Raw genomic sequence first — 26,767 nt, 5'->3', positions numbered from 1 at the left:
AGTCAACGAATACAGCACTTGTATGATACATAAGCGGTACAAGGTAATATAATGTGTGCTATAGTACATGTATGGTTCTCGTATCGGGAGGCCACTGACTGCAGTGCTCACCGCATGCATATGATTCAGACCCCATTGTGTGTAAATGATATGCACGCATGCTTTACATTAGTCATTGGTAACTGCTGCGTGTATGCTTTTGCCTTGGAATTTTCAGCGCCCCAGATATCAGATGGGCTAGGTTGTCATTCCTCCAATTTACTTATGCGTAGCATCCGAACTGGAAATGTGCGACCTACAGACAGGGATTGGGGCGCTCCCAGCCAATCACCGCGCCCAGAGTAAGACACAGCATATAAAGCAGCAGGAAATGAGTTTCAATAAACGGTTGTCCCGTGTCTCCTGTTCTTGTGGCTTTTCCTTTTCCTTTTCCATTTCTGCCATCGTAGCATAGCTGAAACGTGTTTTCTCCCGGTTGTCATCATTGGGATAAGAGGGATAAAAACCTCGGATGGGGCCGCGGGGTTTGCTTTAAAGGCAGATCCCCAGTTATCCTATCCTCACTTCTTTTGGTGGCCCAAGAGCAACGCAGAACCAGCACCAAACCTTACAATGAAGAATCTCTTCACCGTCGTCATTGCAGGTTCTCAGTATTTGCTGCATCCTCAAAAATTGGTATGATGAGACGCATCAATTGCAAGCTGCGAGAGCTTGGCTCAGGGTTCGGGCAAACCTTGTTTATGCTAACATTGGGCAACCTTGTTTAGGGCACGATTGAACAGACAATCAACCCTGATGCACTTATTCCAGTCACACTTCTCACGACCAGCGAGATCAACAGCGATGTAGACGGCATTCTGGATCTATTTGCAGCCGTAGATGACGTTTTTCAGTCTGATTTTGGCGGTATCCTGGTAGAAAAGCCAGAGAAGGACAACACCATCGGCCTCGTTCAGAATATAGTCCCCCGTAGCAGCAGGACTGTGGTCAGGTTACAGCGAAGTGAGGTTGAAGACAGGGCTGAAGGTGATGCGCCTGGCTTTCGAGATTTGCCTTCTGGCCCGTATTTCCTTCATGGGCCGAACCTTTACCAGGCGTGGAGACTCTATGACGACGTCTTGGATGCATTTACCTTTGGAGTAATCCCCAATAGCATAAATGGCACTGATGATGGGTATGTATGCTCTCTGTCTCGTGCTCAACCAGTTGGCTACGCGATCTAATACGAGAATCCAGATATGAAGCGCTGTCATCCCTCTCAGACAATGGCTCGTTCAAGTCAATTGCCGTACCGTCTCGCCTCTACCATGCAGCACCGTCTATTCGCAAACCCTTGTCTGGAGTCCGAATATCCATCACCGATGTGGCGTCCTTGAAAGGTGTTCGCACGACCATGTCGAGCCGAGCCTGGACTGAGCTACACGACACTGAAGCAACCGAGACGGCAAAGTTTATCGAGAGCCTCATTGACAGGGGTGCTATCATTGTAGGCAAAACTAAATCGTCGCAGTTTGATTCCGGCCGAGAATGGATCGATGTCGAAGCTCCGTGGAACCCGAGGGGTGATGGATATCAAGATCCAGGTGGAAGCGCAGCCGGTGCTGGGGCTAGCGTGAGCGGCTACGACTGGATGGAATATGCTATTGCGCAAGATGGTAAGTGGAGCCAGAGTATTTTCTTTTTGAGATTCAAGAATAAGGAGTCTGCTAACTGTCCAGGCTTTGACGGCATCCGTGAGCAAGCCCGTGTCCATGGCGTGTACTCGATTCGACCGTCAGCCGGTGCTATACTTCTGGATGGATGGCAGGTTGATTCCCAGTAAGTCAAATAAAATGACAAAAAAAAAAAAAAAAAAAAAAAAGAATAGTCGAAGAGTTATGGTGATGAATTTTATACTCATGTGTATATACAGGAATTATGCTGCGGCTGGCTTCTCGAGTCGTAGCCTGAAAGACTTACTCAAAGTTGTGCAGGCGGCATCGAATATGACGGATGACAGCGTCGCATTTCCCAGACGGATCATTTATCCTTCGGACTTTGCTTCCGTTTTTGAGGGAAATCAGGCTCTTACAGACAAATTTGTCGCTACATTGGAGCATTTCCTTGGCATCCAAGCCGACAAGGTAAGCCTATCAGAGATTTGGGATTCCAAGCCGCCAAGCGAGGCCGATGGACAGAGCCTTGAAGAATACATGAGGCAGGTGAGTACTACATTGCATATCTGCCAACTATCTCCTACGGCAATATGACTAAATATGACTCAGGCTCCCTTCAGCTCCTTTTGCGCCGATTTCTATCACCAATATGAGGATTTCCGCCGAAGCTACAAAGAGAAACTTGGGCGTGCGCCATATGTCGAAGCAACTCCCCGTTTCAGATGGTATGTCTCCTCGACAGAGTCAGACAACTGCCCTGCAGCCCAGTAGTTCGTCTGATAAGACGGGCAGCAAGCCAAGATGCATATGCTGAATAGTGGATTACCATGACTAGGGGCGTCGGCGAAAACGAGTCCGCAGACGACGACAGGCGTCACCGCGAGCGCATTGAAGTCTTTAAAACGTGGTTCGCCGAGAACGCCATGTCGACACTCCGGGGCTCCGATAGCATCATGATCCTCCCTTTCGGGTCTCATCATACAGTGCATTACCGCGACGACTTACCACAGTGTGTTGACAATTATCCAAATTGCATGAAGGATTCAGTGCATGCAGCTAATGTAGCTTAGAACACCGAGCAGAATCGATGGCATTGGGCCTGGGACACTCGCTCCTCTTCTGGGACTGCCACATCTTATCGTGCCTTGTGAGCTTCCTTTTCCCCCCTTTGCTGACATATCCCCCCCCCCCCCCCCCCCCCCCCCTTTACTTGTTCTTCTCCCTTTCATCTTTCATTTTTCTCCGAATCAGTTAATGTCAATGGGCTAACCAACAACTACTACAACAGTCGCACAGACGACATATCACTCGCGAGTAACCGACAGGACAGAGAGCCGTCCCTTTAGCGGCTCCATCATGGGCCCGGCTGGAAGCGATGTTATGCTCATTCAGCTGGTCAAGGCGGCGTTTGAGCATGCAGAATGGCGGTCACAGGTCGATGCCGGGCGCCTGGCTTTTCCAGAAGGCTCTAATGCGGAATGAAGCAATAGATAAAGCGTCGGCCTGTCGTGTCCATGTGCCATGGGCTGCAGCGCCGGTGGCGTTATGCTAGCTTATACTCGTAGAACACGGCGCTGGCAGATCGGAAGTGGGCTGGGGCTCGTTTGAGGCGCTCAGCTGGGCCTCCGCGGCCGCGATGCAACAGGGGCTTCGGATGTCTTGCCTCATCGTCGCGCTGCTTGTGCGCCGTCCTAGCATGCGGGGACAATGAGGCTGCCGCGTTACTGCATTCGATCCACGGCCGGGCGCCACAATTAGTGGTTAAATGCGCGCCTCTCCACCCTTGTGTGCCACTGGCTTTGATTCTCTCGGGCGTTGGTATAAGCCGCGAGCCAGGCTTACACGCTCCCCCGATCCGGCTCCCTACAGCACGGCCGCAAGACGTGCGGAGAAGCAGACAATAGGCCCACGAGGGACGAGACATCCGACACTCGGGGGCCATGGCGTTGGATTTGTGCTACCGTGACGCAGACGCTTCTTTGAGAGTCGATAACGACGATCGGCCGCACCTGGCTAGAGCTGCGGAAATTGGGGCTCGAGCCGCGGGCGGCTCCCAGACCCTGTCAGAGCAGCGTGGTTGCATTGCATGGTGCAAGGATGAAGCCAAGCAAACAGGCCTTCGGACGCTCTCCGTGCTCGAGTCCGATGACCCTGTTTCTTTCGGCGCAGGCGTCTTTGCGGGTTGGGTGGGAAGAGGGCGAGAGCTTGAATGATGTGCTGGAATTCGGACTTGAAATTCTCTCGCGATGAGGACGAGGTCGAGCACGATAAATTCCAGGCATTGGCCAGTCGCCATGCTGCGTTTTAGCCAGAGGTTGTCTCTTGCTTCTGTCAGTGCTGTTGGCGCGTTTTCCAGCGTCTAATTCACGCACCATTGTTGGTGTTGATGACTGATTAAGTACGGTATATACGACTTTCATTCACGACAAGCACGAAATAGTACACACACATATATATATATACTTGATACCCTTCTGTACACTATTACCATTGCTGCTACTCCAACCGTTATTTATGCAAAGAGCCGGTTAGGTGTATATCGACAGCAACAACAACAGCCACAACCGTAGCCATGGCGGTCGGATCTGCAAGGGACAAGTTCCCCAACGATTTACTTCTGGTGCAATTCCTTCGATCAGCCAAGAGATGCGCCGGCCAAGGGCCTTGCATCTATGACCAATTCGGGTTTGAGAAAACGCTCGAGGAGCTCATAGCAGATATTTTGCGCATGCGCGACCTCATGCGCCAGCAATTACCGGCGTCTGCGTTTAGCGAACGAGGCATCTTTAAAGAGGAGACGCCGTATGTTGCGGTGCTGACAAGGAGCGGCTATGAGTTTATCGTTGCCTTCTTTGCGACTCGAGTGCTGGGGGGAGCAGCGATTCCATTTGGTGCGTATATTGCGCATAGCATGGTAGCATGGCATAGCATGCTCTTTGTACCATTTGAATGTGTTCAATCTAACCAACATGATAATGTCTAGGCTCTGGTATTCTCCCGGAAGAGGCGCGATATTTTGTCGACAGCGCAGAATCACTCTGTATTCTAGCTGGGAAGGATTGCTTCGAGAAAGCCGAGCGAATTGCTGCCATTTCCGGCAACTTGACCGATTTCAGGCCTGTTGCTATACCCATCTCATGCGACGCCGAACCAGTGGGTGCAATTGACATCACCATTGATGAGACGCTCAATATGGACCCTCACGGCCCTGGTCTGGTCATTTTCACGTCTGGCACCACTGGGCCACCAAAGGGCGCTGTCCTTCCTCGAATCTGCATGGTCTTCCAGCCAGACGCGCCCCCAAACTGCCAGACTGTTTGCTTTCGACCTCCTCATTGGCTTGGCGGCGCAATCAGTCTAGTCGAGCCCATGCTCACCGGCAAGAAACTTCACATACTCAAGGAGCGGGCCGGCGTAGAGCGCATCTGGGAAGTCTTGCGCAGTCACCACATCACTGGAACGGGATTTACACCAGGCGTCTTGCGTGAGATGAAAGAGTGGTTAGAGGCACGGAGCGAGGATGAGCAAGAAGAATATATCAAAGCGTTCAAGAATATCAGTGTCATTCATTGCGCCGGTGCCATGGTGTCGCCGTCTGTGTTGAAATTTTGGAAGAACAGAACTGGATTGCCGTTTAACAATGTCTACGGCTCAACGGAGGTTGGCGGCCTGGCAACATTCAAGTGTCTTGATGGCACAGAGCGATCGGTATGCCTTTCACTCTTCCATTTCATTTCGCTTTCATTCTCATTTTACAATTGATCATCTGAAAATTCTAACATGACGGTATGTAGGATGCAATTGGTGTCGCATTTCCTGGCATCAAAGTCAAGCTGGCGGATGGCGATCATGGAGAAATCTGTGTCAAGAGCCCATTCATGCTTACGCAGTAAGTCTGGATAATAGCAGTATGATTGTAAGAAATTGGGACTGTACTAATGGGGCTATCAAAGCTATATTGGAGATGAAGAAAAAACAAAAGCCGCTTTTGATGACGAAGGGTATTTCAAGACGGGAGATTTTGCGGAACTAAAGGACGGCGAGTACATCTTCTCTGGCCGTGCCAATACCGACTGTACGTCTTTGCTCGCAACTGCTCCCATACCTAAGTGCTTTCCATTGCGTTGCCTAGTATACTGATTAGTATTCTCTAGATATTTTGTTCCGACACTACCGAATACCCAGCGTCCAAGTCGAGGTTGCACTTACAGCTCTCCCCTACGTGACTGAAGCCTGCGTTTTGGGTGTGCCGGATAACGAAGCCAAGGAAATATGCGCCGCCGTCGTTCGTCTTACCCCGGAGCAAGAGCAGCTGCAGAGCAGATATGCCGAGCAGACAATTGACCTCGCACGTCTCCGAAGAGATATGAACGAGTCACTGCCGAAATACATGCTCCCTGTGCTGGTCAAGATTCTTGGCCCTGGGGAAGAGATGCCGCAAACAGTTTCGCAAAAACCTATCAAGAGTCAGATCATCAAGAAATACTTTGGAGTGGACAAGTCATGGTCTGCGGAGAACTCTGTCCTGGGGGTGGAATATTGGGGAAGCATGCCTACGCCAGTGGAGGCAGACACGAAGCTGTGGGACTGGCTTGGCTTACAACGAGCTGATTTTAAAAGTGAAGCTTGAGGATATTCAAACGAAAAGAGATGGGAAGTTGGGCCAATCATATGTGATCCAGTCATATTAATGATTGCGAGAATTAGGGCTATGTGATGCAAAGGCGATGGTTCATGTGTGTTAAATAGCTGGTATGCGGAAATGGTTCTGCTTCAAAGGCGTATTGGTGGTATACTGTAGCTGCATTGATGAATTAGCTTCTCCGATAGGCAGATGATGCTTTGAAATGATTATACGATGGCATGATAGACTGGGGCTCATACTTAATCATGGGTGCAAAATCATAATCTAGAGGCGGTGGTTTTTGTCGTTCCTCTGCTTGGCCTTCTGTTCCCAGTCCCATGTTTCATGACGCTCGGGAGTGTTCAAGTACCTGTTCAGGGAGTAGCTTTGTGGATTCTTCTTAGAGCTGTAACACGATATTAATAACTTTGCACTTTTCTCCTCTTGACTTGACATCTCTCGTACCTGGATGACGATTCCCCATGCTGTCTACCCGCGGAGTTGCTGCTGCTAGCCGGCGTTTTATAGCCTTTGTTTGCGTAACTTTTGCTGTCCATGATTGCTTTTCTTGCGTGAGATTCTATGGAGGAAAAATGTGTGAACAGTGGTTTTTTTACTGTCGGTCTATTATGAGAAACTGGACTCTATTATATGGCTACTGGGATGAATGATCGCCATTATCAGAGTATGGGTTTCCGTCGCCCTGCCTGCGAGGTAGGTGAGGCCTCTTCATTAGAGCAGACAGACCCCTGGATAATGTTTCACTTGACCTCTACCAGGTGACGCTTTTTTGGGTGAAACTTCACTAAATCTACAAATTTCGTGCCAATAATGAAGTAAATCTCCAAAAGAATTTGGAGAGAAAAGAAGGGCTTGTTGAAGCACTGCCTCTCGTTGGCATTTCGCGGTGGGGCTGCTTATTATTGCTTCAATGTTTGTAAGACAGAGCGGGCTTATGCTTCTTTGCTTCCAATACTCAATTACAATATATTGTCGACCATGGCCCATATAACACTTGTAGGGCAAGATGCAATGAAATTTTTTTCACTGCTGACGACGATTAAAATTTGTGTATAATTCGTAGCCCTGTGGTTGATGATTAGATAGGCGGTGGGAGTGATTGGGCACAACCAGCATAAGCTGACCTATAACATGAGCCTGCAGACCATTCTCACGTAGTCCAGGCAGTTACTGATTGGCGCATTGGGAAACCAGTTTATTGTGACACCATCATATTAAATTTTGACTTGAAAAACAAAATGTCAAATCTACGAGGCGCTCAGGCACACATCAGTGGAATACTTTGCTGGGTCTCCACACACATTTTCCAGTTGGTGCCTGATTATAATTTCTAGCAGCGTGTCAGCCTGCTGCCCTGTTTGAGGCTGATCCGTAGGTATTCTCCAAGGCGTATCGGGCTCTGTGCTTCATTGAACTGACTCTTTTCGCCTTAAAATCACATTTGAAAGTTGGGCTTGGGTTGCGTACCATTGTGGCTTGTTTCTTACGCCTTCTTGTTCTCAACTACGTATCGTTGATGGGCGTCTCTGCTGTCTAATAGGTGGACTCTGTACGAGGAACTGGAATGACTAGGCTTAAGCTTGATGATTGGCAGCCACTGGACATAAACAATGAAGCCACATGGCTTCGAGTGGTAAAATGCAAAACATTTTGTCCTGGTCACGAATGACATGCAGATCAGTGGTCTTTATCAGCGAAGTCAATCCAAGATCTATAGACAGCTAAACATGACGGAACAATGGCTTCAATCATTACTGAAAGCATATTTATTGCCTAACTATTCACGGAGATCTACAGACAGCCAAAGTCGTATTTTTTTTTATGAATTGAAGCTGACAAACTATATATTCTGAATTTGACCTCCATTTGCTGGTTGAAAGCTGAGAGAAGCAATCTTATGATCTCCGGTGAACTCTAATTCCAACTTCGATGTAGCCGACTTGAACTTGATATTCTCGTTGTCATCTTTCTCCAGAATCACTTCAAAATCTCCAAAATTGGGCGGTTCCCTGCTAACAGTTTTTGAACTCGTCGATGTTGTAGTGGCTTTGCGCCATAAGACTATGCATGGCGCTCCAGCTCCAGCCTTTGTGGGAAGAATAGCCGTGACCGATTCAACTCCATCGGGGTTGGCTTTCAGCTGTCCTTGGTAAACAAGCATCTTCGCTTTAGTTCCAGAGTCACCTTAAAGATATTGACCCCAATTGCAGCTATAGAAGGCACAGTGGCACAGTGCATAAGTGGCATATATAATGGCGCACAGGCTCAATTGCAATTTGTGCGCACACAATTAATCAAAATTCGAGGATATACATGTCAACGACATGGATGGAGGTCAAACCTAGGGATTGTTGTAACCGTCAGCTTCGGGCGAGTATAAACAGATGAATAGCGACACGAGCTGAAAGCGCTAGTGTATGGCTGGTACTTATGGATCTAGACATTTTGTAGACTCGAGATGAAACAGCTGTTGTCAACCAAATCATGGGCTTCGGGGCAACAGGCTAATTTGAGATGTAAAAACCGGTTGAGTAATTTTCGGTTTGCACTCAGCTTCACTAGTTTCTATCTTGGCTTGCAGTTCAGCTCATCATTTGTATAGAAAGTAAACAACGCATAGATAAGATTAAAGAAAAGGTAAGATAGATGCATAGTAACAATGGTATTATTAAATATTGCAGGTGATAATAAGCCAACCGATCTAAACGCATTTTCTCTACCACAGCCGGAACTTCTTCTATGTTACCCACTGAGGCCAGATGTTTAGTTCCCTAGTGCGTTTCGTCAGTCAGATTATGATTCGGACCCATTTTCCAAGGAATTGAGCCGGTGCGATGATGCGGTTCAGGCAACCAATCGAGGACAAATGAATTGGCGATTATTGGTGCCACGATATATCTGCTCATCAGCAACTCAAGATTGAGTGCCGGCGCGACGTAGCGGTCCCATATCATTCCAAAGCGCGAATGCCAGGCGCACAAGCGTGTTGTTTTAGCGGAAAGATTGCTGAATGTTTTCATGCTTTCCATCCTCTCATTCTGATATTGGGAGAAGAGCGCTTTGATAGCTTCATTATCATGAAGACTTCCTCCCTTGTTTTGAAGACGTCGAATGCCATTTGCAATCACCGCCAAATCTTGCACGCCACTATTGAATCCCAGTCCAGCGTTTGGAGTCACTTTATGTGCCGCGTCTCCGACGAGAACAATGCGATTCCACCACCATTGGTCAAGAAGCCCTTCTTCAAGATCAGTAACACCCGAGCTACTTCGGCCTTTATACACGTCTCGAAAGAAGAGATCTTTCGTGACGCGATGGTCTGCATAGCGGGCAGCGAATTCATCAGCATCTTTCTGCGTGTATGACCTGTGCTCAGACGTGGGTTTATCCAGCTCTTCATAAAGAAAAAACCACATTTTCTCCTCACCGACAAACACCTGGGTAGAACTTCCAAATCTATGGCACTCGTAAACGGTGGCAGGCTTAGTATCGCCAAAACGTGGAGCGCTCCCGAACAAGAGTCGATATGTTGTTCTGAACGCCTCGTTATTTCCAAAAGCTTTGCTTTCGGAAGAAGTTTTACGAGCAAGTTCTTTTGTGCATTCTCGCACCGCGCTCTGCGACCCATCTGCACCGACGATGATTGATCCTTCGACCTCAGTTCCATCTGAACAGCGGACGCTGACACTCTCCTCTTTGATATCAATAGCGACGACCTTCTTATTTACCAAGATCCGCTGCTTAGAACTTTCCGACAATGAGTCGTACAGCGTTTGAAGAAGGCTGTGCCGTTGGAAAATAGCTGTTTTATAACCAAATCTAATCCGAATTAGCCATGGTCATTTGGCAAAAAGAAGTCACTACAGCACCTTTTTTCGTTCACATAAAATATTGAACCTGAGTGAATGATATCTCCTGCTTGCGTGAAAGATATTTTGTCACACATTCGGTTTATTAGAGGTTCAAATGCATCCCACATCCCTAGTTGATCAATAATTCGCAGCGTAGGTCCCGACATGCCGATGCATGCTCCAATGTCTGGGGTCAAGTTATGATGCTGTTCAAGGAGTAGAAAATCCTGACCAAGTTTATCGAAGATGTGAGCAGCCAACAAACCAACTGGTCCGCCACCAACGATAACGACAGGAAGCGTCTTGGATGACATTTTGGGGATATGTTAGGGTTGGTTCAAGAAACTAACGCGAAAAGCGAAATACAATCCCAATATGAGAATGATTTTAGAGAATGAGTCGGATTGCATTTGACAGAAGGTCTCGCGGTTCGTAAACAGAAGTATTGCTGAAGAATTCACCTTTTAATGTCATTGCTTAGGCAAGCTAAGAGCTAAGCTATCTTAAAGCTTAGCTACATACCATACATGGGTGCAGAATGATGAAATACGGTATAACGCGAAGCTAACTAGGTTTACTATCCAAAAATAGGGAGCGAAGGAAGAAAATATATTGCGAAGGAAGAAGCTAAGGAACCAACGAACCAACGAACCAGGGAATAGAGAAAGATGTGAACGCAATGAAACCAGAATTTTATTTATGTATTTATTTCGGAAATTATCGTGACAACTAGTAGCAATCTGATGTAGAATTCAACAACTCGATTTTCTAATGCATAAAGACCTAGGATATTTCTGAAATACAAGAACCGCTCGGCCCCTTTGTCCATCGTTAGCTAAAATGCTACCCTCATCTCGCTTCAGGAATTCCACCTATAACATACGGCCATGTGTTGGGTGACATTGGTAGCGGAAATACGGCTCCAAGAGTGGACCAACAGAACCCTAAGTTTGATAGATGCTCATATGGCGATGGCTGGTCATTTGTCTATCGTCTGGAGTAATGCGTGGCACGCTATCGTGCATCCTTCAAACTTATGTAATTTCCAATCGCGAATCGCATAATAATATGATAGGTGCCCGCTTCAAATCAAGCCCTAAATCGTGCATCGGAGTCATATATTAGGTAGTCAGCTGAGAGGCTTTTTATATCGTCTTATATTATAGTTTTTTTTTTGTGTTTTAAATTTTTTTTGAAAGATAGTCTCCGTCCATGCATACACTTTTGTTATACGTATATTAATATCTGCCAACCGTATGTTGAATCTCTCAGATCAGGTGTTGTAAAATCTTACACTAGAAATGCGGGGTTGTATCTCTGTCCAAGTGTGACCTTCACTACCAATGGTTCACGTAATTGCCGTGTAGCTGGTTAGACCACCAACATTATATTAATACGGCTGCTCTGTAGCATTTGATATACTTTTTTCGGATTCCATATAGGCATATATCTTCTAATTTTACTTCCGTTGTTGAACGTCATAACAGAAAAGATAGGTGCCAAAATCTGCATCCTTCTCACAGATGATGTATTACAGAGTATAGTTAATCAGATGAATACCTACGTTGGCGGAGCCATGCAGATCATACATCAAAATTGTCTCACATATGCTGCTATGGGACAAAAAGAACCAATGTGTTGCCCAAATGAACGATGCCATGGACGCTACACTAGTTTGCAGTAATATAAGCATGGTCCAGAGGGGCACTGGCTTATTTTCAACTATATTTGTTTTAACAGTTCCTCTTTTGCTTCAATAACTCTTCGTCATCACACATCAGATATCATGGTTTACCGTTACAAATCTTTCTGAAGACCTCAGAATGTGGGCACTACAACAAATGCTTTTCATCGCATCAGCCCCTCTTAATGACTAACATATCAACCTTTCACCAAAGGTCTCATACAATCGACATTTCACATCTTCGACTCAAATCATGCAGCGTATTTAGATACTGCTGGTTCAGGCGTCGAGACAATTTCTCATATATACGAGAATAGGAGAGTCACTCTCATGTTTTGTAGTCTAGATGGAAAGTCTCAAATAATGCGGCTTTTTGCACTGGTTCAGTTGTTGAACGAACTGATTCAAGATTCTCCAAGCTTATGCAATCTATAGGCCCAGACAAATTTCTTAGACCAAGAGCAGCTGTAATGCTTGAGGTATTCAAGGTTGGTGTATTTGTACACCCTTGGATTTATTCGGCGGGAGACTGACCCTTGAAACAAGGTTCAAACCTCGTGTGGCTACGGTGTGGCCATACTCGATCGTGATGCTCACTCGAAACATACGGAGGAAATGCCATAAAATTGCTTTTGCTACAAAGAACATCCAAATCTCGAAAAAGCACTGGATAAGATGGTAAGAAAGGGCGCACTTGATGCATATATTCGGGACAATAGCAAACGCAATTTGGATGGCTTATTAGGTCTGCGTGAAGCGAGAACAATGAATGGCTGGGTCGAAGACGGCAACCGAAAGTCTGTATCCTTCCCGTCCAGCAAGGACGACGTTGGAATCGCGTCCGCAAATAGTCAATGTGTGGAGGTGCCAGATTGGAGGGCCATCGCCGTCAAAGAGCGAGAGTGAAAGACGAACGCGAGATCCCGGCGTCTGCAACAATTATTTTTTTGCCTGTCAAGAAGCGTGAGTCCATTGCTTTTATTGTGGGTAATTTCTTTCAGCCATTTCATTTTTCTTCCTGCGCTTCAATTGCGCAACGCTTTATACATATAGATAGCATCATGATATGAGCCGGTATTTACCAAGCCCGAGAGCCGGCCGCTGACGAGGTGGCGCCACTTTCGTCTTCTGGTCGCTGACGGCTAAAGCCCGAAGTCCGGCAGCGATATCCCTAAGTGACGAGAATATTGCCAAGAATGAAGATGAAAAACTCGTCCATTGTTGACAATAATAGGTTTTTATTTGTAACAGCTGACAGATATACATGATTGTAATTCACAGTCTTAAAAACCTTCTTTTCGTGAGAATATTGTATAACGTTTATCGTCCATCGCGGAACTAGTCATGCTCTTTGATGCCGAGGGTAGAGATGAGAAATAAGAAAATAGCATATAAAGAAGCCAGGTCGCTTTGTAGACTTTATCTGTCGTATCAAGAAAGGGAAGATGTGTATATTGAGATTCTCCATATGCTTAAATCAGCATCGTCCTTTTTAGCGCCAGATGGAGTGTGATTTAATACAAAAACGTTTCCAGCGCAGCTCAAAATCGCAATCCTCAGAAACATTTTTTCGTTAGTGAGGGAAGATGTTCTTCTAATCCATTATCCAGTCCTCTAGAGAGGCTCTATATGCGCCGGTCAAGTATAATAAACCAAAATTCCAACTTTAGAAAAAACCCTGTGAGTTGCCGTTTATATCCGGAATATCAGTAGAGAAGCCTTCGGTAAAATTCATCATATCATCATCTAGCTGCCAGACAGCGAATGGTTGGCCGCTCTGATCTTGTTGGAAATCACTTAAATTATGCTCTGGGTCACTTCCTGCGTTGCCCGGCCATGCGCTGCTACTACTGGATCCCGGATCGCTGCCCGCTCCTTGGCCAACGGGTGAGAAATAAAAGTGTGGTGAATTGGTCTGATGGGGAGTTGTAAAATCTCCTGATGTAGGTGCGCCGCGAAAACATCCATTACGTATCGCTGCCATAAGTATCTCTGTATCCGTACCTGTTGTGGACTGAGAGCTCGGGGATTCTCGCTTCCTTTTGTGAATGCTATCAGTGGACCGGGGTGCCAAATTTCTAGATATAGCACCAAGAGCAGGCCGGAAGCTCTCTGTGATGCCCATTCTGCTCATTTGTGCCGTCACACCCGTCAATAATGGAACGGATTTTGTCATTCTTATGTTCATTGGTCGTAAGTGGCCTAGGGGTTTGCCAAGGGGCAGTCGCCCGGGCAATGGAGAACTCATTTGCGTGTGCTTTGAGATTGGGCTTCGAGCTAGCAAGGGAATGTTGGAAGCAGGGCCGCCAAAGAAATTGCGATATCGGTAGAGGACTGGTATTTTGATGATTGATGAGAGGCCGTTATTGTCGATATCAAGACAAGTTTGCTGCAAGAAGGCACATGTGGTCATATGAATTCGTCCGATAGCTTCCATGGCATTGATTATAAGTTCAAGATTGGACATGTCGATAGGATTTACTCCTGTAGATGGATCCTCTTTGGCCAGGTAAACGTACACCGTTGTCGCGCTATATAGCGAAAAGGCACACAAGGGGTTGCTCTATGGGCTCTGTTAGTCCTATGAGTCTCCAACGTATATAAGAAAAAGCTCTTACAAATAGTGATGAATGGTGGGATGCCATCTTAACAATGCTAGCAATCTCGTCGGCGGCATTTTTCAATAGGTATCGACTGTCTCTTCTCAAAGGATCGCCAAGGCCTTGCTTTCCAATCACCTCAAGGGCAACATGATGCAAGCAAATAACAGATGCATGAAAGTTCAGGTTGATGTAAGTTGCTAGAGGATCCCGTAAATTCTCAGGAAGACGGAACCTCTCTGGCATGAACATAAACAGAGTTGACAGCTGGTTATCTAAACGACGATGACGCATCCAAAACTCTCCGTGAGTGGCATCTTCAGGTCGGTCAGATGGTCTAATCAAATGGACATGAGCCATGATCGCCTTTAAAATTTTGTTAAGAACAAGGGAGCCAGAAAAGCCGCTATAAGGTGCGCCTTTCATAACATCATCTAAAAAAGGGCAATCTTCTTCCTGGCCAGACGCAAAAGCCTCTTCGCTGGCTGGGAGTCGAGTCATGATCTATGCAAGTTAGTTCTGTATAAGCCATATATTGGTTAAATTGAGAAAGGACAAGCTTACGTCTTCAGAACTAATATAGCTAGGCCAGCCAGTGGCGATGCTTGATTGAGAATCGCATGAGAATGCCACCCAAAAGACTCTCCTGCGCTCCTCTAGCTCTATCCAATCTTGTGGAGGGCCCAAGGTCGCAGGGGGACTGTCATCTAACCCGTCGATTTTATCAAGGCCCAGCATATGCACAAGACGGCAGCACCTAGCGCAGCTCATTCCCGCTCTGGTATAAAGCATGGCTCTCGCTTCATAGCAAGATATGAGGGCCCAGGCTTGAGCATGCGCAATCGTAACAAAATATTCTCCACATTCCTGGAGCGCTAGTTAGTCATTTGATGGTTCATTGATTGAGATGCGAGCCGATAACGTTGGCTTCTCACCCTCATTTCGTCAGCCTCAGCATAAAATCGAGCTCTCTTATAGAATACATCGGCGCATCGATCGTACTTGGGGTGCCACAGTGCACCCATTGCCCAGATAGCATACTGCAGGCACATGGCCGGCTTCTTCAGAGGACCACCGTAAAATGCCTGATAATAGCGGCCAGAGTGTATAGCCGGCATGTAGTGGTATTGCGTGGAAAAGAAATGTTCATGCCTACCCAATACATTAGTCTAGTTACAAAAAAAAGAAGAAAACAAGGGACATAACACAGCTTACAATTCTTCTATAACTTCGAGAGGGGGCAGTGATTCTGACATGCTGAGATCTATCAGCTCGTCATTACCGAATTTCTGGCCATTCAGATATTCGAAGTCTGGTAGTTCGAAAGGAAGGTTATCACCAGATTTGGCCTGATCAGCAAAATGATTGGGAAGGGTAAAGTTTCCTGGTGGGATAGTCTGCTCATCCAGGGCGGCGGAGTCTTCTTCATCAGTTGACGTCGCGGCTCTCGGTCGATCCTCTGTACAATCATCACCATCTTGATTGCCATCGAATTTGCCTCTTTTCACGTCTCGACTATCTTCGGTAGCTTCCTTGAGATAGCCCTCTACTTGGGCTATTTATGCGTATAAGTGTCAGTATACTACTTCATAGTGCGATGGATCGCCGTGTTTGATACGTACCCAGTCTAGCCTCCAGTTCCTTGACATTGCTTCGCTGGATGGTCGGCTTGCGTCTTGATTCTGGGTATATGCACTCGCTGCCGGCTTTGGTACACCGAGTGCAAATCGGCTTTTCATGGTCACATTTGAGCTTTCGGACTTTGCAGGAAATACAAGATAAGGGCTTCCTGGTCTTCTGAAGCTTTTCCTGGGCATCACGCTGCGTTGCTGAGTCCACTGATGACATGTTGGTTGCGGATGTTCATATTCTTAGGCTGACTTTTCCCGATCCCTGCAGTGATGTCGCGCTGCGTGGGCCTCAAATAGTCTTATAGCCAAGTAGCGAAAGATACGGCTAAGACATCGCGAATTCTAAAGACGTTTAGCGCGCGATGTTTCAGGACATTCGGCATTGAGTCCGTCCATGACCAGGCATCCCAGGCATCAATTCGAAGTCACGTTTCGAGCTCCTTAGCGCGCTTACGTTTACGCCTGAATGCGGGTACTGGATCCAGCAGCCCAGCGTGTGGCATTCAACACTGCTAGAGAACAAGAAGAATACGGGTATCAAATTAAACTTATTCCGGGTTTAATATGACTTTAAATTACTGAAATATACAATATGGTCAGTTGCGTAGGTGCTGATGTAAGTGTGCCTGTCTATTATGGAAGCATTGCTGAATAATGCTTATTAACTTATGAATCCTAAATCCTCGTTGACATGATAGGCTGACTCACAATTAACCACCAATGAATGATGTTGTCGTAGCCGGCTTGGCTGAATTGAGAATATCAATTTACTTTCCCTATTTTTTTCTTCTTCTCACTCTTGTTACTCATATCCCCTCTTTCTTCTCGTTCTCTTCTCTTCAGCAGTTGTAAGCGCAACGTCGAACTTGTTACAATCCTATAGGTTAGTGCGGATCCATGAGTCTCGTGTATACCCGATGAGAAGTCATGACAGATATGGAACAATCCAATGATGGAAACCTGTGGGGTATCTTTTACGGAAGCGCTTAAATGACTTTACAACGGACATTAACACACCTGAATATTAGCTACTAGTTGATATTTTATACCACATACCATGTAAATATGCTATTATAATGATAGAACAATGGTAGAGCATATGGATAGCAGAATAATATTACTGTTATTATTTTTGTTTGGAAAAATAATAATAATCGCATAACAGATCATTGAGTAGGTATTCAAAGCGAAGCATGTGATTTGGAGTTGAAGAATAAGATCAATGTGTATATTGTTGCTGTGATCCACAAGTGCGTGTAGTTCATGCTAAACCCCTGAAGGTACATGAACCACACCAACGCCATCCTCAATCGTAATCTTTGTTCCAAACGGCTCAGAGTACTCACAAAGTCGGCCAAGAATCTCGTTGGCAACTTCAAGGGTGGGCTTTGTAGGCGTTCCAACCATAGAACCATTACGACCGGTCTTCCCCAAGTCTGCCGGATAGACCAGCACGCGAGATAGCTTTCCGTCAGCGTAATCAGCTGATACCAGCAACGCTTCTCTATTTTCTGGCTCATCTAACCAAGCCCAGCGCATTTCATTGGTCTCACCATCCCCAACGGTAGGGCCTTCTAGAGAGGCCGGAGCTCGTCCAGCGGCATCATCGCGCCAAGAGCGAAACTGAGAATTTTGGAAAACAAAGTTGGATATTCCATAGAATATCGGCTTTCCCTTGTAGATTTCAACCCCTTTGAGTGTATGCACACCGTGGCCGAAGAAAAAGTCGGCGCCATTGTCAATGACTTCGCGAGCGAACTTAATCTGATAATCTGCCGGATAGTGGTCGAACGAATAGTGCTGGAAAGAGAAGCGATTCTGATGCCAGTGGATTGTAACGCTGAGGAAATCAGAGAACTGCTTCCCAGTACGAACCTCACGAAGAATATCGCGGAAATCTTGGGGCTCCATCACAAAGCTATACTCTCCTATATTTGAACCGACTCGAAAGTGAACGTCAAAGGCGTCCAGAGTCTCAGAGCTGTCATTTGTATTGACGCCAGCAATGGATCGCAGCTGCTGCATTTGCTCAGCGGTGACGCTATGGTAAACGTTTAAGCGGACTGAGTTATTTCTATATGTGATTTCTCCCTTTGACTCTAGATGGTGTTTTAGTCGCCTTTTAATACTGTTTATCTCTTCATCGGCGTCAGCACTGGCGTTTTGAATCCTGAATTGGCGGCCAAAAACAAGTATAGATCCTTCAGGGTCTGCATTAGGCATCTCAATTGGCGTCTTAACTTCAGCACGCCGGGCAAGAATGTTATCGCGCATTGCTTTCAATTGCGCAAGTTGGGCTGGTGTTACAACAATTGGGTCTTTCATTGGTATACCAAACAGCTGAGAATGATCTTCTGTTTCGGCATAGGCACCAATGAAACCCACGATGCCTTTAGGCGTGGTTTTAAAGCGGGCAAGCCTTGCCTCAGCAGTATTGTAGTCTGTGCCAACATACTCAATACCCACGCGGCGAAGTTGCTCGAAATTTTGGACAAGACCAGCGTCACCACAGTCGAATGTATGGTTGTTAGCTTTTGTGACCATATCGATGCCCATGTTTCTCCAGTCATCTGCGACGTGCTTGTCTGCCTCCATGTGGGCAATAGGGCCGCGAAATGTGAGGCGATCCACGATTGTGTTTTCGTTGTTCGCAAATGTGATGTCGGCATTTTGCATCAATTGGACGAGAGCTTGTATGTTTGAGTCATTCCTATTAGAGAAAGGCATCATTTGAATGATATCTCCAACAGCCACAACATTGAAAGGCTCTTTGATGCGCATCTGAAGCTCGCTTTCCTTGTCCCGAAAGCTGGGAGGTTGGCGTGGCGTGAGTGAGATGGGCATTATGTATTTAGAAGCCGCAGTGATAATATGGATGAAGATACTAAAGAGAAAGAAAGGCAGAGTTTTGACCAAGAGTTAGCACCAATATATATTTTCTTCTTTCAACCTGATTGAAGCTCCGCCAGTGCGGCTAACATCTTTGCAGATGGATTTGAGTGGAAGTTTCCGAAATCCGTGTCAGATACAGGCGATAGGTAGCGGAATAGTGTTTGTATTCCTATGGAATTCAGGTACGTGGAGAGTCCAGGCTGTGAGTTGCTAGATGGCCAAGGAAGCACGTAGACCGCCTGTCTTCGTCACGCAGAAAAGCATCGCCTTGGCATGTTCCCACAGTTTCTACACCTAAAGGGGGCGTATGCTAATTAAACTGACAAAGGTTGATAATATCCCGCTTAACGTACATCTGAGTTTCGACGATTACTTTCCGCCAAAACATATCATTGACAGGGAAAATTGCCACTTTGGGCATCCTTGGGAATCCCTGTTAAAGCTACTGCACCTATCGCGATAATTTCCTATTCCGGCAAGAAGCCAAACCCATGAACATCGTAGCGCAGCGCTAAGCTGATCATTATTCTTGGCCTGTCGAGTTTCATTGCCTCAAGTCCCGGCCGCTTCTGTATTTCACATGCGGAATTCGGATCTGGGGATATCGGCATCCGTAGTAGAACCCCGCGTTTTCGATGCTCCTAAAACTTTTCCCCCCATGCGTTTACAGTATCTTTACCAAGCAAGATGTGGCTTCCTATAAAAGTTATAGAAGTTCTGTTTTTACCAGTCAAATTCATAGCTTCATATTATATGTTGAAAGTCTTTTGAGCTTTATGCCAACATGGATTCTAATGAAGGCGTCATCGATAAAAATGAAGTTTCGATCAAGTACGTTGAAGATGGATATGTAGCGACGGATCCAATTCAAACGCTCAACAAGAAAAATCTACAGAATGGGCTGCTTCTCAAAGTTGATATCATTCTGGTTGGGATGATATCTCTAATCATGTTAGTGAACCAATGGGTGAGTAGCCTTAAATCTTATCATACTTGGGAATATCACTTTTAATAATCTGATTACTTAGGATCGAGGAAACATTGGAAACGCTCGCATCATGGGTCTACAATCTGATCTCCATATAACGAATGGACAATTTTACAATGTTCTTTCTTTGTACTGTAAGCCCGAGCCGGTAAATATCCTCAAAATATCTCTTGCGGTAGCTAACTAAAGTAAGATGTCGGCTATATGGTCTTCATTGTACCTGCCTACCTTACGGTTCGTTACTTTAAAGCTAATCGACAGATTGGCGGTTGTGTTATCTTGTTTGCAACATTTTCGTGCTGTACGGCAGCAGCCAAAAACGCTGCTGCGGTTCTTGCACTTCGAGTGTTGATTGGAGCTGCTACTGCCTTTCTTCAGTCTCTAAGCCTATACACGAGCCTTTGGTATAAAAGAGATGAGATAGCAACTCGCTCCGGTACATCACTCTACCTTCGCCAAAAAATAACGGTTTAAGCCACGATACTGATATTGAGGTTAGGCGTCTTTTACTCTGCTTCAACAATTGCTGGGGGCTTTAGTGGTCTTATTGCATACGCCATGCAAAACAATCTGGACGGAGCTTTGGGCTACGCTGCATGGCAGTGGTTATTCATCATCCAAGGCTGTGTTGGTATCTTTGTTGGTATATGCTCCTGGATATTGCTACCTAATCCTCCAGATCAAATCCAGAGCAAGAAACATTGGATCTTTTCTCAAGAGGAAATAGAACTTGCTGTTGAGCGTCTCAAGAGTACGAATTTGGTGACAATTCATATGAAACAAAACAGCTAACTCTGAGTAGCTTATAACACGGTGGGAGCTGGATTTGATTGGGTACAGGTACTGGTTGCCTTTAAAGATTCTAAATTGTACCTTTTCTCGTTGATAAATATCGGGATTTCTCTCTCTCTCTCTTCTATAAGCTCTTTTTTGCCAACATTTATCAATGATTTCAACTATTCACCCGGTAAGACTCTTTCTTAATTTCCAACTCTAGGCTTAAAATTGCATTTGCTAATAAATCCAAAGTACAAACCCAACTCTTCTCTATCATCCCATACGCATGCGCTTTCGTCACTCTTCTCGTTCTCAATTTTGCCTCCGATCGCTTGAATATGAAAGGACCATTCTTAATGCTTTGTCATATTATCTGCATCGCAGGCTATATTATTCTAATGCTGGCAACCGACGATGAAGTCAAGATGTTCGGGACTTGTCTTATAACCACTGGAGTTTTCCCCTCTTTAACCATAGTTGGCGCTTGGACAGGCATTAACATTGGAGGATTTACCAAAAGGGCCATTACTTGGGCTGTCACCCAGGTGGTTGGCCAGTGCTTTTCTATTATGGCGTCTCATATCTACACGGATCCTCCTCGCTACCTCAAAGGCCACAGCATTTGTTTGGCATTTCAAGTCGTAGCATTTCTTTCGACTTGTAATTTGTGGTTCTTGATGCGGCGTCTTAACAGGAAGAAAGATCAAGAGGCGGAGCACCATCGTACAGCTGGGACTATTGATCCAAAGTCTTCCCATTCTCTTGAGGAGGCATACGACTACCATCCTAATTTCCGCTATATTTTGTGAATAGAGCAATCAAGAGCATCTTCATTAGGAATTTTGGGTCTTCTTGTCATATTCGGTTTAGCTGGTGCAGTCTGAATGAGAATAGAGATAGTAAGACGTGAATTTCTTTTGTATGCTTCGAGGTAATTGAGGGCCCTGGTAGAGTAATTGTGTAGTTTCTGTATTATGATCAGTTATTACTGCAAATAGCGGAGTTGAAATAAAGCCTCTTGTTTGTTATGCCCAATTGCCTCGTAATCGCATTTCTCCAAAACAAGTAAGGAGAGCATGTGTAGTCTATGCTAATGAGAAGAACTGTGATTAATACAATGCCAGAGTGTAAAGCGTAAGAGCAATAAAATGTAGCTACCATGTCGTGCTGCAGCTGTGATGCCGCCATGGCTCTCCTCATCTTCCGCTATATGGAGTATTCAATATGAGATGTTTCGCTTTCTCGACTGAATTTCAAAGTTGGGACGCGAAGCATTTGGCGAGAACACTGCTAGTCTGGCGCCACCTAAAGTTCGGCTCCAGGCTAAAATTGGCCATTCAGCCATTCTGCAAGGGTTAACCCACAATACGAAACAGTTCATTATTACTGAACAGTCGTCACTGCTGTGGCTTATTGTATTCTGCACCCCACCATTAGGCTGCTAAAGCAGTGCATTAACCTTCTGTTGGCAACTTGTTAATCTCACTGTAACATTTCTGACTCTCTTCCCGGAAGTAAAAACAGAAACAGAAAGGCATTCCGTACACTGCAAAGGTTCACGGTCCAGAGCAACGAGAGCTGCAAACCAGAATAGATCAGACCGATCGAGGCCGAGACCACTGGAGCCTCCGTTTTCAGGGCGATGTCTGCTATAACCGTTCGCCGCCCACCGCGCAGCAAAGGCTGCGAACAGTGCATTTTACGGCGCGTCAAGGTAACTACAACGTCCATACCATCTTTTTATTTACGCTTCCTCATGATATGATTGCCTATGGCTATCTATTGAGTATTTGAAACTCACTCGATTGGCGTAGTGCGATGAAAGAGCTGGATGCTGCAGGCAATGCACCCGCTTTGGCCTGCCTTGTTCAGGGGCAGTACGCGGTGCAGTCTTCCTCGACATGACTGAGAAGGTATCCTGTAACAAGCGAAAGCCACAGAAGAAAAGGAAAAAGAAGACGACAAGCACACCCAAAGCTACCGAAGATCAGGTATATGGGTTTGTTACCGGAGATGACATTGCAACATGCCATGTCGGCGTCGAGGAGAGGAACTGCCCAACAACCCCCCTGTCATCTTGCGGTCTTACGGCGGAAAATGAAGATACGTCTCTCGAATTTTGTCTCTCTGGAGATGAATATAGAGACGATATGAGCTATAGTAGTATTATGAACGGATCAAATACTGAGCTCTCGTTTTCTCTCAGTAACGATCAATTCTCCGACGCAGACGTCTTTAGCTACGACGCATCTATTCCGCCCGCTCTAGCCACCTCTGCTTACGATGAATACTGTTTTGTGAGCAACTTCACTCAGCTGCTTACTAGCTCTCGCCGAAATTACTCCAGTCTTAGACCAGAATCTTGGATACCCAAGCTTCCCTACCTTGTTGCAACGAATTCATTACCCTCTCCACTCAAGTATGCGCTACACGCCGTTGCGCTCTTGTACCATGCCGTCACTCATGATTATAGAGCTGAAGTACCCGCTGTAAAATTTTATGTGGCTGGCATAGAGAGCTACCGCTCTATGGTACTCGGCAGCCAAGCAAAAGAAACGCCAATGCTTTCGATATCGGGAGAAGACTTAGATACAGAAATGCCTCATGCATCGAATATTGTAGCAGTTTGTGGCCCAATACTGTTCTCATTCTATGAAGCGCTCCAAGATGCTGGATCTGACGCGGAGCTGCTCCATCACTCAGTAGCTATAGAGATGTTGCAGGCTCGTGGTCCCGAGAAATGCGTTGATGGCCTTGATCATAGCGTGATGCGGTCTATGAGAGTCAAAGAGGTTAGATATTATATATCCTTATACATGTAAAGGCTTGTAACTTTTTTTTTTTTTTTTCACTAACTAGCTGTCCACTAGGCATTCCATTCTATTATGCAAAACCGATCTGCAAGCTTTTCTTCGCCTGAATGGCTGTCTGTACCGTTTCAGCAAAAGCACAAAATTTGCTATGACAGATTAATTGATATCCTCCTCTCCTTTACCACGACGCTCCATCTTCCCCATATGAATCAGCGCGGTGCAAAATTGAGAAGTTCGATACACCGCATCCACGACCTTTCCACAACTCGCAAAAACGTCATTGAAAAGAATGTAACGGTTCTCCAAGAACAATTACAAAACTGGTGGTTAGAATTTCAAGATGAGCACCGTGAGATTAGTGCTCAAAATTCTGGAACCTCATCCATTCTTGATGCTGCCGATGTAGCTGCTGCCTCTCCCTCATCCGTCCTCCCGTTATCTGGGCCGTGGATGATAGCCAATAAAGAAACGCTCACTTCGAGTATGGTTTCTATCTATAGTTCTATCCACATCATTCTTCACTCTATCCTTCTCATAATCTCATTATCGAGGACCCCAGGCTCGATCGAGCCCGGAGGTCAGTCGGCGGTTGATATTCATCAGGCCGCAATTTCGATGTATGTAACAAGCGTTTTCAATGCTGCCCTATATCTCAACATGGTCAATCCGTTTTGTGGCGACGCTCTCCGTACAAGTTCTCTATAAGTATTGTTGCTCAGTTTGCCTTGGAAGATGGGCAGCGGGATGAAGCGCAGCGAATGCTCAGCCAGTGGAAGCTTCGAGATATGGCAACATCTAGATAATGTGGAGTACTATATTATGATCATTTACTGTTGTGTTTTCTGCATCTTTACGATACAAGCTATAAACAGCACTTTATACTTGGAATACTGATAAACACTCGTGCAGATTTATTTTGAGGCATTATCTTGTCTGTAGGATATGATGATAATACCTGTAGATATTTATATATACAGTGGATTCAACATGTTAGCCTTCACCCCCTTTCATGGGTCAAATTCTCCAGCGTAGAGTACATCTCCTGGTACATTCATGCGCGACCACAGGATCCGCATATGATCTTGCAAATCTCGCTTAGATGATGAAGCTGCAAGTTTAGCCTCAGCGTTCTCAATCTCAAGCTCAACTAATCGGAAAATAGTGGTCAGAGACATAAGTAAAAATTACCAAGGCAGAGATACCATCCCTCACCTTGAATATGGACAGCTGTTTTCTTCCCACTGTACATGGCGTGTGGGATATTTGTGACGTTGTCCGAATTGGCATCACCAATGGCGAATATACCATGGATATTGGTAACCAAGCCATTATTTTTATCTGCGGCAAGTCTACCACCATATAATACCACACCGGTCTCTTGGCCCAGATTTGACTTCTGCGCGGTATCACAATTAGTCAAAATGGCCGCGCGAAGCACCGGTTCACCAGTCTCGAAGTTGAGTTGAAAGAGATCGTGCTCAGGGTGAGATGGTAGGCTAGGATCCTCATCTCCTACCGTTCCGTTGGCAAGTCTCCTGATGGACGAAATAATACGGTTTTCGATTTTTACATTGTGTAGCTTTAGATATTTCTCCCATTCTGGGAATCCTTTTTCTGCGACAGCTCGCTGCTCGGGAGTATCCGTCCCGTTGACAAACAAGATGATATCTCGGTTTAGAGTGACGATTTCTCGAACTGCATCAGGACCTTTAGAAAAAGGCCCGAGTATTCCAAGTTGCTGATCTGCATGCTCATGTCCATCACACCATGGGCACCAATAAATCCCTTTGCCCCAATTCTCCCTAAGTCCGGGCGTTGATGGAAGCAAGTCCCGTAAACCTGTTGCGAGAATCACTTTTCGCGAAGTGAAAGTGACTTCATTATCGCCAGGATAATTTGCAGATACTGTGAAATAAGAATTGTTGGCTTCTGGCTGGATTTTGGTAACGGTGCCATTTACTAAATCAACGGTGCCGTAATCGAGGATTTGTTTGCGAGCCGACCAGCGGAAATATGCTGGTGTAACTCCTGTTGATGGATTCATTAGCGTGTACGAAATGCATATTTTATGCAAATGTGTACCACGGTTTCTGTGCTTCTAAAGAGATCACTTACCGTCGAATCCAATAACATCGTGCATATGCCGAGTAAGAGCATTGCGGTAATCTCCCGAGTCGATCAACAAAACGTTTCGGCGGACGCGGGCCAGACCACTGGCTGCACTGAGACCTGCAGGGCCCCCTCCGACGATTATCGCATCATAATCAGCTTGAATTGTGAGTTCGCGGGCACTGCCGTTTGACACAGCCGTAGAAAGGCCAGCCAGGGCGGGCAGAAAGATAAAGACACTTGGTATCCTCATTTTTGGAGCAAGATAACAAACACTGACTAGTGAATCAAATTAAATCGCCTAAGTCTTTTTTCTTTTTCGAAATTATGGTATAAGTCGCTATAGCTGGCATGCGCGGGAGAGGCAATCTCTTATGCGAGTGCAGCCTCCACCGAGCGTAAGATTTGCTCGATGTAATCATCTTCGCAGACGCCACTGCTTGTATGCAGTTTGTCGCTTTTCAACAAAGTACAATTATTCAGTATTCACATACCCATCCTCAGGCCAGCCTCAGGTGCACAAGAAAACCGGCAGCTGGTGCGCGGCATTGCTTATCTGGTGTAAGATACTGTCTCGTTTACCCGGTGCACGCAGTCAAGTGCTGTGGCATCTGACCCAAGAGAATGATGCTCATTTTTAGTGAAAGGAGCGAGTGCAGCGGCTGAGATACTCAGATGCTACCCAATGATACTACCTATAGATGGCGTGCGTACACATTTTAGCTGTAACTCTATAGCATATGAGGCTTTTCCCTTGAACGGACGGTACACATATAGGCACATGAATAGAAAGATGACATCTGCAAATGACGTCGCTGCCAGCACTCCGTAGAGGTTCAACTGCTGAGACAAAAGCACTTCAGCTGGCTGTGCTTTTGTCGAACCCACTCATCGTCACCAGCTCGCGTCTCGTTGCTGTGTAAAGTTTCCTCCTCGCCTAGACGTATTTCCACTTTTTAAAACTTTACTTTCATTAAAACTTGCAAAGATGAAGGAGAAAAAAAATACTTGACATGTTTCAGTTATTCTTTATTTAAGCCGTTGCAGTGATAAGTCGCTGCCGTCGCTAAATATGTCTAGTAGTTAGGATATACCGAATTATACACCATGTTCGGCTTTGAA

The 26,767-nt window shown here is 45.8% G+C and overlaps 10 protein-coding genes across 12 annotated transcripts; 5 read left to right on the top strand and 5 right to left on the bottom strand.

Annotated features, from left to right (window-relative positions):
• Window positions 1-13: 13 nt before the first annotated feature.
• TrAFT101_008270 (uncharacterized protein) lies at window positions 14-3,137 on the top strand (the record flags this gene model as incomplete). Its single annotated transcript, XM_066128294.1, has 7 exons — window positions 14-1,655; window positions 1,719-1,818; window positions 1,913-2,201; window positions 2,265-2,380; window positions 2,491-2,664; window positions 2,726-2,802; window positions 2,944-3,137. Exons 1-7 carry the CDS (start codon window positions 1,181-1,183, stop codon window positions 3,135-3,137), a joined length of 1,425 nt encoding a protein of 474 aa, XP_065984412.1. The 5' UTR covers window positions 14-1,180.
• A 458-nt stretch (window positions 3,138-3,595) lies between these two features.
• Window positions 3,596-3,868, top strand: TrAFT101_008269 (uncharacterized protein; the record flags this gene model as incomplete). The annotated part of the gene is made up of 1 exon (XM_066128293.1): window positions 3,596-3,868. The coding sequence occupies one exon, from the start codon at window positions 3,596-3,598 to the stop codon at window positions 3,866-3,868; it is 273 nt and encodes a 90-aa protein (XP_065984411.1).
• A 359-nt stretch (window positions 3,869-4,227) lies between these two features.
• Window positions 4,228-6,285, top strand: TrAFT101_008268 (uncharacterized protein; the record flags this gene model as incomplete). Its single annotated transcript, XM_024905411.2, has 5 exons — window positions 4,228-4,546; window positions 4,639-5,363; window positions 5,450-5,544; window positions 5,609-5,730; window positions 5,810-6,285. The coding sequence occupies 5 exons, from the start codon at window positions 4,228-4,230 to the stop codon at window positions 6,283-6,285; spliced, it is 1,737 nt and encodes a 578-aa protein (XP_024762316.1).
• Window positions 6,286-8,140: 1,855 nt separating this feature from the next.
• TrAFT101_008267 (uncharacterized protein) lies at window positions 8,141-8,461 on the bottom strand (the record flags this gene model as incomplete). The annotated part of the gene is made up of 1 exon (XM_024906643.1): window positions 8,141-8,461. The coding sequence occupies one exon, from the start codon at window positions 8,459-8,461 to the stop codon at window positions 8,141-8,143; it is 321 nt and encodes a 106-aa protein (XP_024762317.1).
• A 412-nt stretch (window positions 8,462-8,873) lies between these two features.
• TrAFT101_008266 (uncharacterized protein) lies at window positions 8,874-10,605 on the bottom strand. The gene is made up of 2 exons (XM_024899846.2): window positions 10,170-10,605; window positions 8,874-10,119 (listed from the first exon to the last, which is right to left on the bottom strand). Exons 1-2 carry the CDS (start codon window positions 10,463-10,465, stop codon window positions 9,072-9,074), a joined length of 1,344 nt encoding a protein of 447 aa, XP_024762318.1. The 5' UTR covers window positions 10,466-10,605; the 3' UTR covers window positions 8,874-9,071.
• A 2,483-nt stretch (window positions 10,606-13,088) lies between these two features.
• TrAFT101_008265 (uncharacterized protein) lies at window positions 13,089-16,527 on the bottom strand. Its single transcript, XM_024909716.2, has 6 exons — window positions 16,058-16,527; window positions 15,651-15,990; window positions 15,371-15,587; window positions 15,000-15,302; window positions 14,454-14,939; window positions 13,089-14,398 (listed from the first exon to the last, which is right to left on the bottom strand). The coding sequence occupies exons 1-6, from the start codon at window positions 16,281-16,283 to the stop codon at window positions 13,502-13,504; spliced, it is 2,469 nt and encodes an 822-aa protein (XP_024762320.1). The 5' UTR covers window positions 16,284-16,527; the 3' UTR covers window positions 13,089-13,501.
• An 805-nt stretch (window positions 16,528-17,332) lies between these two features.
• TrAFT101_008264 (uncharacterized protein) lies at window positions 17,333-18,910 on the bottom strand (the record flags this gene model as incomplete). Its single annotated transcript, XM_024906492.2, has 1 exon — window positions 17,333-18,910. One exon carries the CDS (start codon window positions 18,908-18,910, stop codon window positions 17,333-17,335), a length of 1,578 nt encoding a protein of 525 aa, XP_024762321.2.
• Window positions 18,911-19,742: 832 nt separating this feature from the next.
• On the top strand, window positions 19,743-20,133 carry TrAFT101_008263 (uncharacterized protein; the record flags this gene model as incomplete). Its single annotated transcript, XM_024909717.2, has 2 exons — window positions 19,743-19,925; window positions 19,987-20,133. The coding sequence occupies 2 exons, from the start codon at window positions 19,743-19,745 to the stop codon at window positions 20,131-20,133; spliced, it is 330 nt and encodes a 109-aa protein (XP_024762322.2).
• A 2,491-nt stretch (window positions 20,134-22,624) lies between these two features.
• TrAFT101_008262 (uncharacterized protein) lies at window positions 22,625-24,241 on the top strand (the record flags this gene model as incomplete). Its single annotated transcript, XM_024909718.2, has 2 exons — window positions 22,625-23,515; window positions 23,594-24,241. The coding sequence occupies 2 exons, from the start codon at window positions 22,625-22,627 to the stop codon at window positions 24,239-24,241; spliced, it is 1,539 nt and encodes a 512-aa protein (XP_024762323.2).
• Window positions 24,242-24,436: 195 nt separating this feature from the next.
• On the bottom strand, window positions 24,437-25,990 carry TrAFT101_008261 (uncharacterized protein). Of its 3 annotated transcripts, XM_066128290.1 has the most exons (3): window positions 25,652-25,990; window positions 24,749-25,564; window positions 24,437-24,683 (listed from the first exon to the last, which is right to left on the bottom strand). In XM_066128290.1, the coding sequence occupies exons 1-3, from the start codon at window positions 25,896-25,898 to the stop codon at window positions 24,544-24,546; spliced, it is 1,203 nt and encodes a 400-aa protein (XP_065984408.1). In that variant the 5' UTR covers window positions 25,899-25,990; the 3' UTR covers window positions 24,437-24,543. The 3 variants fall into 3 exon arrangements, with proteins under 3 accessions (XP_065984408.1, XP_065984410.1, XP_065984409.1); XM_066128291.1 differs by having other exon boundaries at window positions 24,749-25,990; XM_066128292.1 differs by having other exon boundaries at window positions 24,437-25,564.
• Window positions 25,991-26,767: the final 777 nt, after the last annotated feature.

This window comes from Trichoderma asperellum, chromosome 5 (assembly GCF_020647865.1).
Source record: "Trichoderma asperellum chromosome 5, complete sequence".
Classification (NCBI taxonomy): domain Eukaryota; kingdom Fungi; phylum Ascomycota; class Sordariomycetes; order Hypocreales; family Hypocreaceae; genus Trichoderma; species Trichoderma asperellum.
The sequence above is the reverse complement of the archived record's forward strand: the minus strand, read 5'-3'. Positions and strand labels throughout refer to the sequence as shown.

Excerpts from the sequence above, each read along its gene's own strand:
- TrAFT101_008266 (XM_024899846.2), bottom strand. The coding sequence starts at position 10,465 with ATGTCATCCAAGACGCTTCCTGTCGTTATCGTTGGTGGCGGACCAGTT. Across the intron at positions 10,120-10,169 it reads TTTTATGTGAACGAAAAAAG|ATTTGGTTATAAAACAGCTA; the intron begins GTGCTGTAGTGA and ends AATTCGGATTAG.
- TrAFT101_008265 (XM_024909716.2), bottom strand. The coding sequence starts at position 16,283 with ATGTCATCAGTGGACTCAGCAACGCAGCGTGATGCCCAGGAAAAGCTT. Across the intron at positions 15,588-15,650 it reads CTCGAAGTTATAGAAGAATT|GCATGAACATTTCTTTTCCA; the intron begins GTAAGCTGTGTT and ends TGTATTGGGTAG. Across the intron at positions 15,303-15,370 it reads CTGAGGCTGACGAAATGAGG|GAATGTGGAGAATATTTTGT; the intron begins GTGAGAAGCCAA and ends CTAGCGCTCCAG.
- TrAFT101_008261 (XM_066128290.1), bottom strand. The coding sequence starts at position 25,898 with ATGAGGATACCAAGTGTCTTTATCTTTCTGCCCGCCCTGGCTGGCCTT. Across the intron at positions 25,565-25,651 it reads CGATGTTATTGGATTCGACG|GAGTTACACCAGCATATTTC; the intron begins GTAAGTGATCTC and ends ATCCATCAACAG. Across the intron at positions 24,684-24,748 it reads AACAGCTGTCCATATTCAAG|TTGAGCTTGAGATTGAGAAC; the intron begins GTGAGGGATGGT and ends TTTTCCGATTAG.